Source organism: Crocodylus porosus, unplaced genomic scaffold (genome assembly GCF_001723895.1).
Source record: "Crocodylus porosus isolate Cpor-Errol unplaced genomic scaffold, CroPor_comp1, whole genome shotgun sequence".
NCBI lineage: Eukaryota > Metazoa > Chordata > Crocodylia > Crocodylidae > Crocodylus > Crocodylus porosus.
Genome location: NW_017728907.1, coordinates 22,481,453 through 22,499,700, shown reverse-complemented (window position 1 = coordinate 22,499,700; position 18,248 = coordinate 22,481,453). Strand labels below are relative to the sequence as shown.

The 18,248-nt window shown below is 42.7% G+C and overlaps 1 protein-coding gene across 3 annotated transcripts in view; it reads right to left on the bottom strand.

Annotated features, from left to right (window-relative positions):
- The window catches only part of RGL1 (ral guanine nucleotide dissociation stimulator like 1), a 109,440-nt gene that overhangs the window by 29,977 nt on the left and 61,215 nt on the right, over positions 1 to 18,248 (bottom strand). For all 3 annotated transcript variants that reach the window (XM_019530973.1, XM_019530975.1, XM_019530976.1), the window contains 5 exons: positions 17,107 to 17,291; positions 12,864 to 12,988; positions 12,059 to 12,274; positions 6,390 to 6,493; positions 4,264 to 4,348 (listed from right to left, as the gene is read on the bottom strand). In XM_019530973.1, the coding sequence (XP_019386518.1) occupies positions 4,264 to 4,348; positions 6,390 to 6,493; positions 12,059 to 12,274; positions 12,864 to 12,988; positions 17,107 to 17,291 (715 nt within the window). The remainder of the gene's footprint in view (positions 1 to 4,263; positions 4,349 to 6,389; positions 6,494 to 12,058; positions 12,275 to 12,863; positions 12,989 to 17,106; positions 17,292 to 18,248) is intronic.

Below are 18,248 nucleotides of genomic sequence, written 5' to 3'. Positions count from 1 at the left end.
TTTAAAAAGAAATAAAAAGGAAGAAAATTAAAGAAGGTCTCATAAATTTGGAGTTGGGATTGGGGGTGTGGGAGGTGCTGGTCATGCTTCTCAGGGTTGGAAGTGGGAGTGGTGAAGGAAGGCACTTTTGGGGGACCTACTGCCCCTGCCCCAGGAAGGAAGCCCCAGCTCATGGGGACCTGATCTGGCCCTCTACCCTGGTCCCCCTGCACCCCACTCCTGGATTTGTTCGTGCCCTGCAACCTAGCTAGCTGGCACATGCTCTGCAGGCAATTTGCACAGGGTTGTACTCCTGAAGTAGGAAGGTCACACCACTGGGGGCAGGAAGGGGGAGTTGGTTTGGTGTCAGACCCAACTTGGCAGCAGCAGTATTGCTAACCCCATTGTGCCAAAAATCATGAGACGAATTCTTAAAAAAATCAAGAGACTGGCATGTAAATCATGAGATGCTATTTTTGAAGCATGTGTGTGTGGGGGAGGGTTATTTGTGAAGGTGTGGGAGGCTAGGTGTTGGTGTGTGTAGGGGGAGGGGTTTGGAGCCTGGGGAGGGAGGGTCCCCCCACACCCTGGCAGGATGTGGGGTACTATGGATCAGGAGTGAGAGGCAGCAGCAGGGCTGGAGGGCTGTGGCTTGGAAGTGAGAAGCAGACACACAGACACACAGAGACAAACATATAGACTGCACCAAGCTGGTAAGTGGAGGAGAAGGCACAGGGTGGGGATATGGAATGGGCAAGGAGAGGGAGGGAGGGAGTGGAGCAGGAGCAGGGGCTGGGGTGAATGGGGCCCTGGGGTGGGTTGTCAAGAGGCACAGGAGTGGGGGGTGTGGCTTTCCGCAGCTGCGTGCACCCCCAGGGGAGGCATGGGGGGCACAGAGCCCTGAGTCCACAGCAGGCAGCCACCTCTGCCCCATGGGGGACACATGCCCCCCATGCCTCTCTTGGGGATGCCATTATGGCAGGGAACCACAACCCCCGCCACGCTCTGGTCAATCTACCTATGACATGACCCCGGGGCTCCATTCACCCCAGCTACTGCCCCACTCCCTCACCATGGGGCCTCTATCTGCCCATTACTTCCCTTTTTCCACCAAGTCCCTTCCCCTTTATAGACTTACTAGCTGGGTGCTCTCTATATGCACTGGAAGGAAAATCCTGAGATTTGAGGGTTGTATCCTGAGAACGTGAATTAGGGTAAATTTGATTTGGAAATCAGGAGTCTCACGATGGTTTTGTGAGAGTTGGCATTACTACAGTAGAGTTCTGAGGGTGGAAAGTTTGTCTACACAGAACAGGAAGGTGCAGGAGGGGACACTGCATCCTGGGATGCTGGAGGACTGCAACTTGGACAGCTCATCTGTGGGGAGTGAAAACACATTAACGCAGGAGTTTTCAAACTTTTTAAACAAGTGAATCCCTGCTGTCTCAAGCGTTCAGCTCATGTACCCCTTTATATTTTTTCTTGTTTTTAAGGGGGGTGCAGATCAAGGCCCCCATAGTGAGGGAGGGAGTGGGCCTGGGGCAGGGGCAGGTGCTACACAGTGGGATGGAGCATGTGCAACCAGCCATGAAAAACAGGGCATGGAGGCAGTAGGCAGAAGAGGTGGTGGCATGGGATTGTAGGTGGCAGCAGTGCAGGGTGGTGGTGGGTGGCAGAAGAAGCCACGTGTGAGGCCACCACATGCAAGCCCCCTTTCCCCAGGCAGCACCTGTGTAGCCCACAGGGGGGTGCCACTGCCCTTGCCCCCCCTGCCCTGCACAGAAACACACTCCCCCCACCACTGAGACCTTCTGTACCTCACTGCCACGGCTTGCTTCAAAAGCAGCATGACAGCCATGTGCATCTCCCAAGGGAGAGGTGAAGTGTGGGAATGTGGAGGGGGAGATGCTGCAGCCATGCCCTGGGGCACATTCCATCCCTGTCCACCTGCACATACCCCCTCTGACCTTTCTAAGTACCCTTAGGGGTATGCATACCCCTGGTTGACAACCCCTGCATTAATGGGACTCCACTGAGTAGCATAGATCAGAGATAAACCTGCCCAGGAGTGGCATATACCAACTGAGTAGCATAGATCAGAGATAAACCTGTCCAGGAGTGGCATAACTTTAAGCTGCCTAAAGGGTGCTTAAAACTAGTTTCAGGTGTAATGTGTGGACTATCCACAGGTCAAGAGCCTCAGGAGCTGCCTGAAATTAGTACTTTAAAAGGCCCTAAAAATCCAAGACCCCTCTGAAAGAGGGAGATATGAGATGAGATATGAGGAGTTTAAATGACATGCCCATGCTTACATTAAACAAGTAGGGGCTGAGAGGAAGGAACATAGGCATCATTCACACACCATGGGTTGTGAGAGGTGGTATTACCAGAACTGGAAATGTCCTCATTGTCCAGACCTCACGCCACTTTTGTTTAGTTCCATATACTGGTTGTGTTTTGTCTGCTGTATCTGTAAATGTCTCAAATGATGGCTCTGCCACAACTTCCTTTGGAGGACTCTTCAAGAACACAACAGTCCTCATGCTCAGGGAAAAAAAGCTACACTTGGGGTTGTCACTAGTTATACCACCAACTGGAAGGAAATCAGTAGAACAGCTCGGTGGAATCACGCTGTAGGTCTCCTTTTGGAACTTTCCTCATTTCATTGCATTCAGACGGTTTTTTAAACCTATCTACAAATTGAAAAGGGAGATTTACCAGGAACCAGGACATCTGCTCAAAGGTATTACCTTTTTTAACACTAATTAACATTAATTAAGCTGCTCTGGATTTACACTGACTTTTTTCCCCTATCTTCAAGACTGTTCACGTGCTATAAAATTATACTCTTGGTATTTTGATGAACAAATCCCAAACAGCACATGAGGGTAACAGACTTGGGAAAAAAAATCAGTCACCACTGCTGCATTCTTGCCCCAAACTCAGTGTTCAGATAGCAAACTGGGGGCAAGTTATAAATTCCCAGGTTCGTTGGCTAGAAATAAACTCTCATTGAACTTTCCTTAGTTTACTAAAGGTTCCCATACCATGATACTCGGGCATTATTTTTCATTTTTAGGGTGCCTAAACTTTTGGGATTCACTTAAGTCCAAGAACAAAAATGCTGAACTCTTATAACAGACTGTTTTATGGACTGGCTGACCACACACACACACAGGACAAAGTGTGTTCCCTCAAGATTTTCAGTCCTTTTTTGTATTTCCAAGCAAGGTAGGGATAGTTTGGATAAACAACTTGGACTCATTCCTTAGCTAGAGCAAACTGGCATTATTCCACTGAAGTCAAAAGAGCTTTGATGATATACGCCAACTGAGAATCTGGTCCCAGAATTTTTTGTGCTGACCAGTACTAAACTTTTCCAGATTTACTTATAAGTGAAAGGCTGCCTAAATTAGCTTTTCTTTTGGTAAGCCTCTATACTTTGCTGAAGTGCTATTTTGCAACTTCTCCCAATGAAATGACAGTCCCTCCCAACCCACAGACACTTTCTACAGAACTTGCTCACTAAGGCTGTGACTACATTGCAATGAGTCAAGCATGAGCAGGCATATTTAAAAGTCCTGGGCTGCTGACAGACATGGAAAAAAAACCCAAAACTTGTGCTTTACCGGAAGCAGCAGCAGTAGCATGTTAGCTCAACCCGGCTCCTCAGAGTCTGTATAGATCATGTGCTTCAGCAGGGCTTTTTGGCACTTTTATGTAAAGCTGATTCAATCAGCTATTAGATAAAAACACCATAAAAGCCCTGCTGAAGCACCCAATCGATAAAAATATTGGGCGAGCTGAGTCAAACTAACATGATGCCTCTTCTCAGCATGTGCTGGGATTGGCACAGGCACACCAGTTTTTTTTCAGAGGGGGGAAGGTCATCTGTAAGCAGCCTTGGATACCGATAGTAGTGAAGCCACAGCTGTGTGGGCTTCAAGGTGGGACATGCAAGACCACCTGAAGTTCTGGCAGAGACTAGCATGCACTGAAGTGGGTACCATCACAGCCCGTTCAGGCTAGCTAAATGTAAGGTTTTACCTGACCACACGGCAATTGAATCTCTGAATGCAGTGTTGACACTAAGACAAACCCTACTGTCTGCCCCAAGTACACCACAAAAATGTTGCATAACAGGAAGTCCTACTCCTTGAATGCACCAAGCTGAGGCACTCTCTTCTATGGTGCACGAAAGGGTGGGTTTAGGTGACTCCGTAGGAAAAACCTGATTTCAGCCCGGGCACAAGACACTGATCTTTCTCTCAGACTAATTCTAACCTTCATCAGCAGCTCCCTACTCGTCAGATAATTGTCATGCTCTGAGAAGATGTCAGACAGCTCTTCAAACGTCAGCATCTTCTCCCTACATAGAAAAGGAATTACTTCCGTGAGATTAACAATCACACTAAATCCATCCCAGATCATTATTCAGTAGTTTTTCACTGATGAATGACTAGCTAATAATCAAACACAGAAAATGTATAAGTAGAAGCAAGACACATCTGGATAGGTGCTGAGACTCTTTCAGAAAGCTCTTTCAACTCCCACTGCAGCAAAGGCAGCCCATCACAGTAATGTATTAATTTGTTTTTATCCAACATGTTGCTGTCTGTAAATAAGAAAGACAACTTTTCAAAGAGATCATCCTGACACCTAGCAGTGGGAGAATAAGCATTTGCCATTAGCCCTGTGGGCCTGCAGTGCCCAGCCAGGTGAAATTCTTGAATCAGTATCAACCTTGGAAACGTTTTTTATCAAAAAGACATACAAGAACAATCTATCCTCCCCTCAAGAAGAAAGGAAGGAAGAGAGGTTATCCTTGCTACTAATGGTGACATAGGAGCATGGAAACTGGAAGGTACCCTTTGGACCAGGGATGCCCAGATATTGACTGTGGGCTGGATCTGGCCCATGGGGCCCCTAAAAAAATATTGAAAATTAAAATTTATCTGTCCTTGGTTTCTGTCAAAAATGACAGGAAGCAGGGGCAGTAGGACCCAGGGGAATCCTTGGCAGGCTCCTGCAACAGCAGGGCCCAGCTGGCCCTGCACCAGCAGGGGCTTCTGGCCTGGGACCACATGGCTGCCGCAGCTGGAAACTCGGGTAAGGGGGAAGAACAGGGTAGGAGCTGGTGTGGACCATGGGGAAAAGCAGCCCCTTGCCCACACAGGGTTGTCCTGAGTAACAGCAGAGTGTTCCAGGCTGGTGCTGAGTGCGGGGGAAAAGTGGTCCCTTCCCCACCCCATGGTCGGTGCCCCATGCTGCAGCTGCTTGCAGCCCATGTGGAGCTGTCTGTGTTTTCTCAGGACAGCCCCACGCGGGCTGCGAGTTGCTGCAGCAGGGAGCACCGGCCACAGGGTGGGGGAGGGGCCACTTTTCCCCCGCACTCAACTGCAGCTCCTTCCCTGCCCGCAAGCAGGGGGTCGGAGCTGTGCTCTGCCGCCCACCTGTACCATGAGGCTGGGGGGGCACTGGGAATGAGCGGGTGCTGGAGCACAGGGCCCGCACCGGTGTTCCACAACCAGCGCCAGCAGGGCCCAGAGCAGGGCGGCAGGAGTACAGGATCCTGGCCAGCAGGAGCCCAGCCTGGCTCCACAGACCCCTGCCAGCCTGCGCCCTGCTCTGGGCACCACCGATGCTGGCCCTGGGACATTGGTCCCAAGACATTGGGACACTGGTTCCAAGATGGTGACTAAGGGGCAGGGCACCTGTCAAAGAGCGGAGCTACCCATGCAGCCCTCGATAGCTTGCCAAAACTAGGTAGCGGCCCTCTGCCCGAAATAATCGCCCACCTCTGCTTTGGATCATCAAGCCCCGCTGGCAAATAAGCAGCCTGCCAATTATTCAAAAAGCATTACCTGGTGAGAAATGTTGAATCTAATACTGTTTTGTATTAGATTTCTAACCTAGTAACTTAGACTAAGGAAACTTGGTCCTGAAGCAGACCTGGTGGCATAAAACTTGCCTCAGTGGAACTTAGACCCTCGCCACAGTTTCAAAAGGGAGAAAAAGAAAAATTAACAACATTGTAGCACCCTTTTCTCTTCCCATTTTTCTGGTCTCCCTTTGGAGTATTGTTTGCTCATGGTGTGAAGACAGAAATCTCCGCTGCCCTTCTGCCCACAGAACAGGTGATGGTGTATCTGACACACCAAAGGAAAGGACATGAGACTCCTAATGACAGCATGGCTATGCTTCTTCCTACAACATCAATAAGATGGTAGCAGGACTTCATGACTCCTAGATGTTGCCTAAAACCTTCAAACCAACTGAAACAGAAGCTCAGATGAGAAAGTGAATGGATGTACGAAGGAATGGGATGATAACCGTGAGAAGGAATGGCATTAAAAACAATATTTTTGTTGTGAGTCAGTTATGATGCAAACAAGCAAGAGGAAGATTACTTTGTAACAGATGCCCAGGTTGTCTTTAGTCGATAGATGGAGGTGGACTGCAGTGCTGAAACAATGGCCCTCAAGGAGGAAAAATTCTTCAGGATCCTACATTCCTGTAAAGGGAGTGATTAAAAAACAGAGGAGAGTTAAATATCAATATTACAAGCAGGCTGGCGATTTCCTGTTTCACTGGTATCACAGCTGTTACAAATTCTTACGACTAAATAGGCAGCTGTACAAATATTGAACATCAGAAATTCATTCCCCTCACTCTCCCCAGCCATCAAAACACTTTATAGGTTTTGGCACTTACATCTTGTTTTCCTCACTTTCTTATATTTTTTGTGGTGGTATTGCAGTTTTATAGTTTCCAGCTCTCCTAGTAAAAATACTAGTGGAGGTGGGTCTCTGAAGCCAAGCTAAGGAAAGCAATTTTTTTTCCTGTAAAATAGAGCTTTTTATTTACCATCTTTCCCCCGCTAGAGGAAAGTTGGAGGGTACACCTCCTTACCAGTGGTATTTAAAATGTTAAAGCTCCATAAGCAAAGAATTAAAAATACACACAAAGGAACAACCTATCAATTAGACAGGTGCATCATTTAATGGAAGAGCTCTCTAACATCGCTAAGCGAATCTGTCTATCAAGACCGGAGAAATCTTCTAATGTGTGATCACAATATACCCCTGGAATAATGATAGTGGAGACATATATGGAGAAGTAATATTGAGAAGTGTTTTGGATGCTGCGAGTATTTGGGCCTCCTTACAAAACATTTGAAGTGAGGGGCCTAGATTCTGATGGTAGCAGATGGAAACAACAAGACAGAAAAAGCATATTATAGAGCAACCAATGGACTCATCCAAGGGCCCACGGCACACCAGGAGTTCATGGACCAGAACTTAAGAACCACTGATTAAGGTAAGGCTTGACAAGCCCTTAGACACAAATATCTGCGTGCACAAGTATGGAAGTCAACATATGAGGATGTCATTTTTACATGGCATTGGAAACATGCTAAATATGAATCTGAGCCAGTAAACACTTATGGGTCTGATCATAAGCTATGTACAGGATACTCTATGGTGTACAAATAAAACTGATTTTTTGGCATCCACTTTACCATCTATTTATGTGACCGAAGCAAGATAAAGTAAAATTAAACCTTTATATGACTAACTTTATTGGCAAGAGCCCTAATTAAATTAACAGTACATGTTACAAATATAACGGTATTCATGTGTATGTTTGTGTGGGGGAGTTATCTGCAATCGTAGACATTTTGCTTAAAAATATGACTTATAATAACTAGCAGCAGACAGCAGCAGAACAGCTACTGCTTCTATCAGGATAAGGTTTTTCAAATATTGGTATTAGAAGATTCAGGATAGATTGAGACCATCAGTTGACTTTGGGGTCAGATCTAATGGCACCAAACTCTTAAGAACTATCCTTGCAACACATCTGTCATCTTAGACCAAAATATCAAAACAGCTTTTCTCATGAGATGTCAGCAAGAGCCAAATGAGAAGACAGGTCTCTTCCCACCACAAATGGTTTGAGTCCAGAAACTTCAATTTAATCCCCTACCCACTGCCTCAAAATACATAGAAGGTTTTTGAAAGGAGGTTAGGTTAGACTTATTTTGAGTTAACAGCATTCACTACGTTTAAAGAGTACATCAGGTTTTCTCTTATGCATTCATGTTTCCAGCGGTTTATTTAATTTGCTACAGGCTAAACTTTAGCTAATGATATTTTCTTCTGCCAGAGGTATTTTTAGATTCCTTTACTGTCTTATAAGTGACTCTTAAAAAAATCAGTAACTTTACAGTACATGAAATTCTCAGAATAACCTTGATTGTGAAGATGAAACTTAACAGGTGATTAATGATTTCTTTTTTAATTTTTAAAACAAACATTTTGTGTAGAAAATTGGCTGCTACTGCTCAGTAACTTTAGATTTTAGGTGGAGTCTGAAGGGCCAACAGTAAAGAAAAACAGTTTGATTTGTAAACTGATGAGTCTGAATCTGAAGATCATGGACAGACAACAAGCATGGAGCCCGACTGCCCTATTTCTGGAATCATTTGTCACTGAATAACAGTTCTGTAATGAGCAGATATTTTTAAATGGAGATACCTAAATATGAAAATCATGTTTGTGCCTGCAAAACAAGCAATGTCCTATAGAACTAAGTAACTGTGTGTGTTACTAGCCATTCTACATGTGCAATTATTTGGCTGTGTGTGCACATGTATGTTTCATGGGCTCAGAGAGGACTGGAATATTTAATTATGCATATGAAATTAGTGGGATGAATAGTACTGGATCAACAGGGCTGAGCTGATAGATCTATCCCCAGGATCAAGGAATATGTTGCAAGAGACTGGGCAGATTTCCTCTGACATCCCACTACTCTCTTATTTTGTCCTAAGGTAACTTCCATGGCCTGTACAATATCTGATTTCTCTACTGTGCTTCCTAACAACAGTGCTAGATTTTCATGACTGTATGTGAACCCAGGAGAAGTTTACTAAAACTCAAGAATGAACCCACCTAATCCTTTACATATTATTCATCAAAAAGCTACCATATAACAATGAAAGTGAGATAACTAGAAATGCCAAAGAGGCAGATCCTCATAATAAGTTCCCTGAACCTTGCTGTCCCACCAGTTCAGGTGCCAAGGCTAATAATTTTGACCCTAGAAGCATAAAAACACATTGTCAAATTTAGAAGGCCAAATAATCAGGTCTTATTTTATTACTATTACTGTTTTTGCACTTCTTTCCAAGAATGCATGCTATTCTTTAATATACAGGCACTGATGTTATGTGTATTCTAGAGGTGCACCGATACGTTGGTCAGATATTGGCTCAGTACTGATAAAAAGAAAATTGTCTACATCTGATATGGGCTTGATGGGGCCAATAATTTGGCCAATAAATCCCCATGTTGCATGCAGTTGCAACCCGGCCTGGAACAGATCCAGCAGCATAGAGAGCTGCCTCCAGCTGGTAAGTCAGAAGGGGAGGGAAAGGGAAGGGATGTGGGGGGCAGATCAATGCCCCCCGCGATGAGGGAGGAGGAAGGCGCGGGACGGAGACACGGCTCATGGGGTGGGGGCAGCTCCCACTGCTGCTTGCACCCCGGGAGGGTGGGGATGGGGGGGCATGTGCCCCCATATCTGTAGGGCATGGGGCAGGCAGCAGCTGTGGAGTGGAGCTGAAGCCAGAGCCAGTGCTGCGTGGGGCTTTTCTTGCCAGGGGCTGGGCTCAGAGGAGGCATTGGCGGCACTGAGACGAGGCTGAACCACACCAGATTTCACCACAGCTCCATTCCCAGTCCCATGCTGCTGAGTGGTGCTTCCATAGCTTTTCCCGGTGCTTAGGTGGACATGGAGTGTTCAGCTGGGGCTGCGCCGGGTGGCAACACAGGGCTGGGAAGGCAGCTGTGGTGAAATTTGGGATCACCTGCCCCCCCACACCTCTTCCCTCCCCCCTTCCCTTCCACCACACCAGCCTTACCACCGGGAGGCAGCTGTATCAGATATCAGATCAGTATTGGCTGATATGCCTCCTTAAATATTGGCTATCGGTATCGGCTCCCAAAACATCTGTCTGTGCATCCCTAGTAAATTCTACAATAGTCTTAAAAAAAAATCTGTCTCAATACCAACAGCCCATGAGCAGAGTTCAGGAAAGGTTTAAAAATGGAAGATAAAATCTAAAAACTTAGAAAACTAGTGTTACATAAGGAACTTGAGCAAAATGTTTTTATGCCAAGAATAAGAAACATATGGAATCAGTTACAAGGGAAAGAAGTTGAAGCAAAGACTCAAATGAAGTTCAAGAGACACCTGGGGCATGGTGAAAAAGCAGAAAAGAACAGAATTAAGAAGAACCAAAGAAAAGGAAGGGATCTTTAGCCTGATGGCCTTTCTTTTAACATTTTTCTGTTCTTTCGGATACACAAATTACTGTGCATATCTAGTGAAAACAAGGTCACGCAGAGAGCGTAGAGTTCATTGTCATGGATCATTCAAAACAGCATGAATTATTAAACATCTTAATATCATTAAATATTATTAAAGGTAATTAACTTTTCAGCTTTTCCTTTCAAAGCCTTTTTTTAATTAGAAATGAATTATTTTTGTGTCTGTAGCCATTTCCCTAAATCTAACTTACGCTTTACTTCTAAATGTGTCCATATTTAAGAACAAAAAATATTCAATTTGGGACTTTCTTATTCAGAATTAAATTTTATGGGGTTTCTAGATTTGGGAAAGGGAAAAAAGAGATAGTTGTTAAAGATGAATTGCTTCTGTGGAATTTTGTGTATTTGGAGTCTTTCAAAACAGTTTTCATTTGCCTCAAATGCCCAGTTTTCAGTTTGAAACAAAAGAAATACAAACTGAGTTAAAGTAAAGGACAAAGAACCATTTTTTTCTGCTATTGGCCATATTTCCTTGTATTAAAATATTCAAAAGCATGTTGAAAGGTTGTTTTTAAACTTTCTTCCCTGCCAAGTTAGAGAGAAAATTCTAAATAGCTAATTCTGAGAACATTTAATAGGTTGTTCCTGAATCATCATCAAGGTTTACTTAGAAGTTATAAAGCAGGATGAGGAATGCACTCTATCAGAAGGTTCCTGAATCAGTCAGGAGCTAAACAGGCAAAAAGACAACAACAACCTCCCTGGAGAACCTACCTCAAATCGATAAATGAACCAAATTATTATAAAATCATAGAAAATTAGGGTTCAAAGGGACCTCAGGAGGTCATCTAGTCCACCCCTCCTGCTCAAAGCAGGACCATCCCCAACTAGATCATCCCAGCCAAAGCTTTGTCTAGCTGGGTTTTGAAACCTCTAAGGATGGAGTTTCCAGCACCTCTTTGGGTAACCTGTTCCAGTGTTATACTAGTTTCATATTGAGAAAATTCTTCGTAATATCTAACCTAAACTTCCCTTGATGCAACTTGAGACCATTGCTCCTTGTTCTGTCACCTGCCACCACTGAGAACAGTGTAGCTCCATCCTCTTTTGAAGCCCTCTTCAGGTAGTTGAAGACTGCTCTCAGTCTCCTCTTCTCTGGACTACATAAGCCCAGTTCCCTAAGTCTTTCCTCATAAGTCATGTCCCCTAGGCATTTTTGTTGCCCTCCACTGGATTCTCTCCAATTTGTCCACAAATCAGCCTATCAGCTAAAGATGTACAAGAGGCCACAAAGATGAGCATGTGTCCTCTGTACTTGTGATTGTTTGAATGCATACAAGCAAAACCCTTATTTGAGGGAACAAACAGGCACTATGGATTTATATGCACAGATGGGTTTTGTGGGCATGACAACTGCTTCATTTCTGTTCTTGTATCACATTTCTTTGAAACCATGGTAAAATTCCAACTACACTGGTCAACATCATCCAGTAATTAGCACATTGGTCTACATTATCCAATAACTAAAACTGTGTGAAAAGGTTATAATTACTATTTTATTGATGAGGAAACTAAGTCAGAGATGTGTTGTACCTGGGCCCAAGCCACTAAGGCAATCAGTGCCAAAAATAACTAGGATTAAAACTTCATGGGTCTGTGAAGAAAGCAGTTGACCTCCCTCCCTCATTCAAACACCGCAAAACAACAAACATTAACTGAAAAACCCAGAATAAATGTTTTACTTGTGCAATATTGATCCACTTCTCAATGATCTTGGCTCTGTGCTGTGGCTTGAGTTCTTTGTCCTTCAGGATGGTTTTGATGACACAGTTAGTAACTGCATTAAACTGGGAGATGGTGGCTCTGATAGTGGATGCCAAGTGCTTGTATTCTTTCTTATCCCTCTGAGACCAGATGCACCCCAAACAGTGGTGGGGCACTACTTTCTTAAAGAGCTCCTAAAATTGGACAGAAAAATACAAATGAACAAACCTCTGCTAGATTTCTATTATCAACATATATGAATACACATTTTTCTATACTTTGGATTTAACACTGATACTGTATTAATAGATAAATACTGTTTTTTTCTGACAAAATGTACTTTGTACTGTTTTATATAGACTTTAATGAATGTATTGCTGATTAGAAGATCATATACAACCTCCAGAAATGGCATATACAGTGTAAATATATCTGTATTTGTATCAATATATCTACCGATAGTGATTGATGCACAGAGGAGCATGATCATAGTAGCTATATTTATGCAATGTAGTTTCATAAACTAAAGATGCTTATAAATGCAACATAATCATGACAAAAAGCATCTTATAAGATATTAAATAGATACTATGGGTTATTTGAACTTTGCAAAAAGGACATGATGTAGTAATATATTCATTTACATGTTTTTTAAAACTTGTCACCCAAAAGAAACAATCTGATTGGCTGAAGTGAGGGATCAGTACTGCTGCCTGATAAGTAGCTAGCAGAGTTTTGGAACACAAGCAGTGTTCTTTCTCCCTGAAACCACACAGTACTTACTGCATCCATATATGTTAGCTGCTCTGCCACAAGATCTTCTGAGAAAAAAGAGAGCTCTTGTGTCCCATCAATTTCTATTTCCTCATCAACATCAAGGCTAAAAATGAAGGTGCTATGAAACCCATCTGCGGAAAGCATAATATAACTTAATAAAATACACATGATAAACAGTAAATTAAAGCCACTATCTATCATCATCATCATGTTAGAGCCTAGCAGTCCTAACAGTGTTCAGGACTGTACTATGTTAGGGACTATACTCATGTGCTTTATAATCTGAGAAACCAAAAAAAATGCACATTAGCCTGTCTTAATGCACATTAACTAAATAGTATGGGACACTTTTTCACATGCTCTGGGGGTAGGGGCGCTTTAGATCTGACTAAAGCACCACAGCATCTCATGTATCAATGTCTCCATACTTCAAAATGGTAGTGGGGGCATTTGAACTAATTGCCATTTTTAAGCCTGGGGACACTGATACATGAGACGCAGGAGGCTGCTGAAGCATGGTAATTACCACACTCCACCAGACTTGATTAATTGACTCTGCTCCAACACACTGTAGTTACAGCACATTGGAGCAGCCTCCCAGCGCGTCTACAGGCACCCAAGGTTTTTAAGTTAAGCTTAATGCGCATTAGCTTATTTTAATGCGCATTAACTAAATAGCATGTTTTTAGTGATGCTTTAATATGCATTGAAATAGGTTAATGTGCATTAAAGTGCATGTGTAGACATGCCTACTGTGTCACAAATTAAATGCAATAGGAACTCCCTGAATTCAGTTTATGTCTCCTGTGTAGAAAGGTGGGAGTGTCAAGCATCTTTTTAGTACCATCCTCCCCTTTGTATGGCTAAATACCTATACATTAATCTGATATAGATTGTACTGAGGAAAGGGTAACCCAATATTTTTCTCCTTTCTAGTTTGCAAAGTTGAGCCAGAAAACAAATGTGCTGAGTCTCCAAGGCAGAATACTCCCTCAAAGATTCTCCTGGAGCAGTGAGCAAGAGAGGGGTCATTCTCACTGGGGCCACAAAGCTAAGGCAGAGGCAGAAGGATTCCATATAGATGGCTCTGACACCTTATGGATCTGTCAAACTGTACAAAGGTGCATTTGTCAGGTTTGGAGTCAAAACCAGTTTATTTTATGGTGGGAAGGTGAAGAACCTTTTCCCCACCATTCCATGGTTAGGGAGATTCTCAAGTGGGGATTCTTGAAGAGACTTCCTTCCCCATAATTCTCTTACTGTAAAAAAATGAGATCTGGCTCAAAAGCATCAAAATATTGCTGGACTCTTCCACCTGGCAACAGGTGATAATTTTGCTCTCATTTACATCAAGTGTCTGCCACTCAGCAAAGTTTTAACATCAAAGCTGCTGGAGTGAAATCCACTGGATTTTTTCTTTACATAATATGCAATGTACTTCAGAGCATGTTATGAAATATTTCCTATCCAACTGGAACTAGAAAATTATCAAAAATAACAGGGAACATTATGTGATACATCTTTCTTGATTTTTGAAGCATGTGTTTCCTCTTTGCTCACTAATTTGCAAAACCTAGCCATTTGCTATGGGCCTCGCAATCATTAGTCTAAACTGGCAAGACTCTACTGTAACAAATTACAACTACTGGAAAATACAGAATGGAGTCTAGATATATCAGTTTATTTGGAGCTAAATAAGGTGAGTGAAAATGACTGAGCCTTAGTTATCTGTGGATATTTTATGAAAATAAGCCATGTAAATGGAATTTTATAACAACTGTTTACAAAAATCATCTATCTGTCCTCCTTTTCTGATTCTGTTCTCCTGAGTGGAATCCCTTCTCTCTCTGTCTTTATCTACTCAGTAAAAACAACTCCATATCCTGTTCCTCAAGATGTTAACCTCTAAATTTCTGCTGTCATTTTCCCTATAATCTAACTCGATCGACTTCTCTTTTCCTTCAAATCCTTTTTTAAAACCCACCTTTCTACAACCCCTCTTACCTTCTTAACATCACTGATTCCTGCTGCCGAACTGTTGGGCTAGACTTGCCTTGTTTTGTATTTCTCAAGATATTCTTTAGGCGCTGACAAAAGTGATGTTTTGTCACAGAAGTAATCAGCCACTGAAAGCACTGTACAACCAAGCACTGAGAGGAGTACATGGCTGCAGAGTACTTTAAAAAGTGCCTGATTGTCTGACAAATGAACCCTCATTATATGAAGGTTCAGACTAAGGTGCTCCAAAGCGGAGAGCCTTCATTAACTTCTGTTAGTGGAGGTGAGGAGCAGAGCAAAGCTGAAGTAGCCAGCGCTGTGTATAGGATGGGAGGGGAAAAGGAAGGGGAGAAAGTTCTGTTTCGGGTTTGACCAGCCTGTGCTGGAAGTTTGGGCTGGTAGATTGGAACCATCCCCCAAGAAGAGGGAGGCTCCAATCCACCCACCCCACTACTCCAGCACAGCATGGGCAAACCCTAGAATGGACCTCCCTCCCCTGCCTTCTCCCCCTCCCATCCTGAGACAGCACGAGAACTGGGAGAGGCTAGGGGAGAGAGGCTGCAGACATGTAGTCTCTCTCACTGGTTTGGCTCCAAATTGAAGCTCGATCCCCAACCCTTCCAACCCAACAATGAACATCCGTTCGGTCGGAAAGGTCAGTCTATCTCACGGCACTTTCTGTATCTTATCTATTGTCCCAGCCTTGCAGTCTAATCTACATGGGTGGACCCTGCATAGAGTCCTAGTGGGGGGGTCTATAGAATTCAGACTGTATATATATAAAGCTCCATCTAAATGTATATCACTAAATGAATACCTAAAAACAATGACTTATCACTGAGGCTTTAAATGTGGTTATAGAGAAAGCATTATGCACTTTTGAAACAATAGATAATACAATTTTGAATAAAAGTGAGCAAACCTGATGGACATATAAAATAACTGATCACTATAACACAGCACCAATCATACTCTCAAATTAGGCACTGACCTGCCCTCTCCCCACCCCCTGGCACACAGGCAATTTTATTGTAATTTATATCCATTATTTCAAGACTCGGATAATTTTGTTCTCATTCAAGTTAGGTGTCAAGTTTCTAATTCAAACTTAAGAACCTTTTTTAAATATTACTACAAGAAATAAGTGCAAGAACAAAGCTGCTGGAAACTTCTGCTCACTTTGAACAATAGTTGGATCTAAATATAGACCTAAACATTTTTTTGGCCCACTAGAACCAAATTCAGGACAGAACATCGTTAGACACATATTAACAACCTTGTAGATCTGAATGTTTTGGGAGCTGAAGAAAAAGCATTTGTGTTTTATGCAATGCATCTTTTATACACATTTAAATGCCTGTGTTTATCCGGCCCTGTGTCTAATTAGAAAATAACACATTATTTCTGGAACATCTAGCAGGTAAAGTTTATGAGGTGAAATACTGCTTTTCTTTTGTTTCCCTGATTTCATATATCATTTCCTTTCACTTCTGTGCCAAAGGTAGACATTAGTTCTAGTTCACACATTGCATAAGTTCAGAGAAGCATGACCAGAAAGTTATTTGCCACAGGAAAGTTTCTAACTGGGTTAAGGACCATGTGTCAAGTTGACACTGTTCATAGCATTTTTGTATTTCTACAGCCCACTATTGTTTTAGCAGGTCTTTGACCTGGTAATGTAAGTTTTTCCTCTGTCCTTGGATGTCAGCAACCCATCACTCAAATAGGAAAAAACAGCCACACACACTTCCTGTGACATGGTAGTAACTAGGAAGAGAAGCATCATGACAAAAAGGCTTTTGCCTCAAGCTGCCTTTGGTCAAAGTACAGTAACATCTGATGAGACTTTTATCTTTTTAAAGGAGAGAACTAGGTAGACAGCAGCTTTGGCCATACTTCAAAAGCACTGAAAATTCAAAGGCAATTTGCCTCTTGGCTGCTGCTCTGACTCTTGTGCACTGGCAAAATTCTCAGAAATGCCAACGCTCCCAGTTTCCAGTCAGCATTATCAGGCCTGTGATTTCACACTGCATATTTGTATTTCTACCTACTCTTTACCTATACTCCCATGAGAGATTGAAGAGGGACACAGCTAAAAAACCAAAAAGTCTACAGGGCCTGATCCTATAAGTGATATCAGAATTAGGCCCTGTTAATATAACTGCTGATAACTTTTACCCAAAAAACTGTAATTCTGTAGTACGGTTTGGAAGATTAGGCAGTGATAGGTTGGGAAAAAAATATAACTTACTCTCATTTTCTACTTCTTGCTTCTGAAACTGCTCCAGGAGGTTTTGTGCCCTTTTCTCTGTGTCAGAGCCAGGCATGATTCTTTTAAGGTAATCCAGCAGTTTATGCAAACACACGTAATCCGGTGGTTCTCTGAAGTCTTCAGAACACGGATCAAGCCAGGCTCTCAAGAGTGAGGCTATTGCACTGAAAATAAATACATTGAAAAAATCTGGTCATATTCCATCTTTATAACAGCAACGTTTGTCATTCAAACCTGTGTAAAGAAGATGAATATATTACCTCTGCTATTAGTGAGCAAGGAATTCTGATCTGGGGGCATTTTTATGTAATCACGGTCTAATCTCACTTACACACATTTTACCACTCTTAATTTCTGATCAAAATTAGTGAATGAGTACTGAATTGTATCCTCATGATGCAAAACCTAGGAAAATCATAACTATTTTTAGCTGTATCAAAATCCTCCAATTTGATCCAGTATTATGGCAAACAAAGTATAGGAGACAGAAGCAAAACACAAACATCCTACTCCACACACAACTTTTCCACAAAACACAAATCAAGCTGGCTTTTATCACTTTGTACTTTTTTGCATTCCTTTCTTATTGCTACATTTGAGCTAATTTTTGCAGTTTTCTCTCCTGGTGTAACACACACAAGAAATGCCTATTTGAGTTGATAAATTTCAGCTAAGCAGTTGGTACAGCTTTTGAGGCTTGTCAGTCTCTCACCTTGCTTTCCCACAGACACGCATGAATAATTCCCATTATTGTGTATTAATATATACATATAATCATCATATATAGATATGATGCATAAGAATGTAACAGTTACCATATCGGTCAGACCAGAGGTCCAACTATTCCAGAACACGGTCTCCACAAGTGGCAAGTAGCAGATGTTTGAGAGGAAGAGTAGAAGAAACAGGATAGAGTAATGCATCCTCTATCATGATACATATGTACATCCCTAAGTCCTATGACTAACAGCCCCAGACTGATAAAGTTATACAGGGTAGTTCCAATCTTTTTCGGAACTTGGTTATACTCCTGGCCTCCACAGCATCCTGTGGTGATGTGTTTCACAAATTAATTGTGTGTGAAAAAGTACTTCCTTTTGGTTGTTTTAAACCTGCTGCCA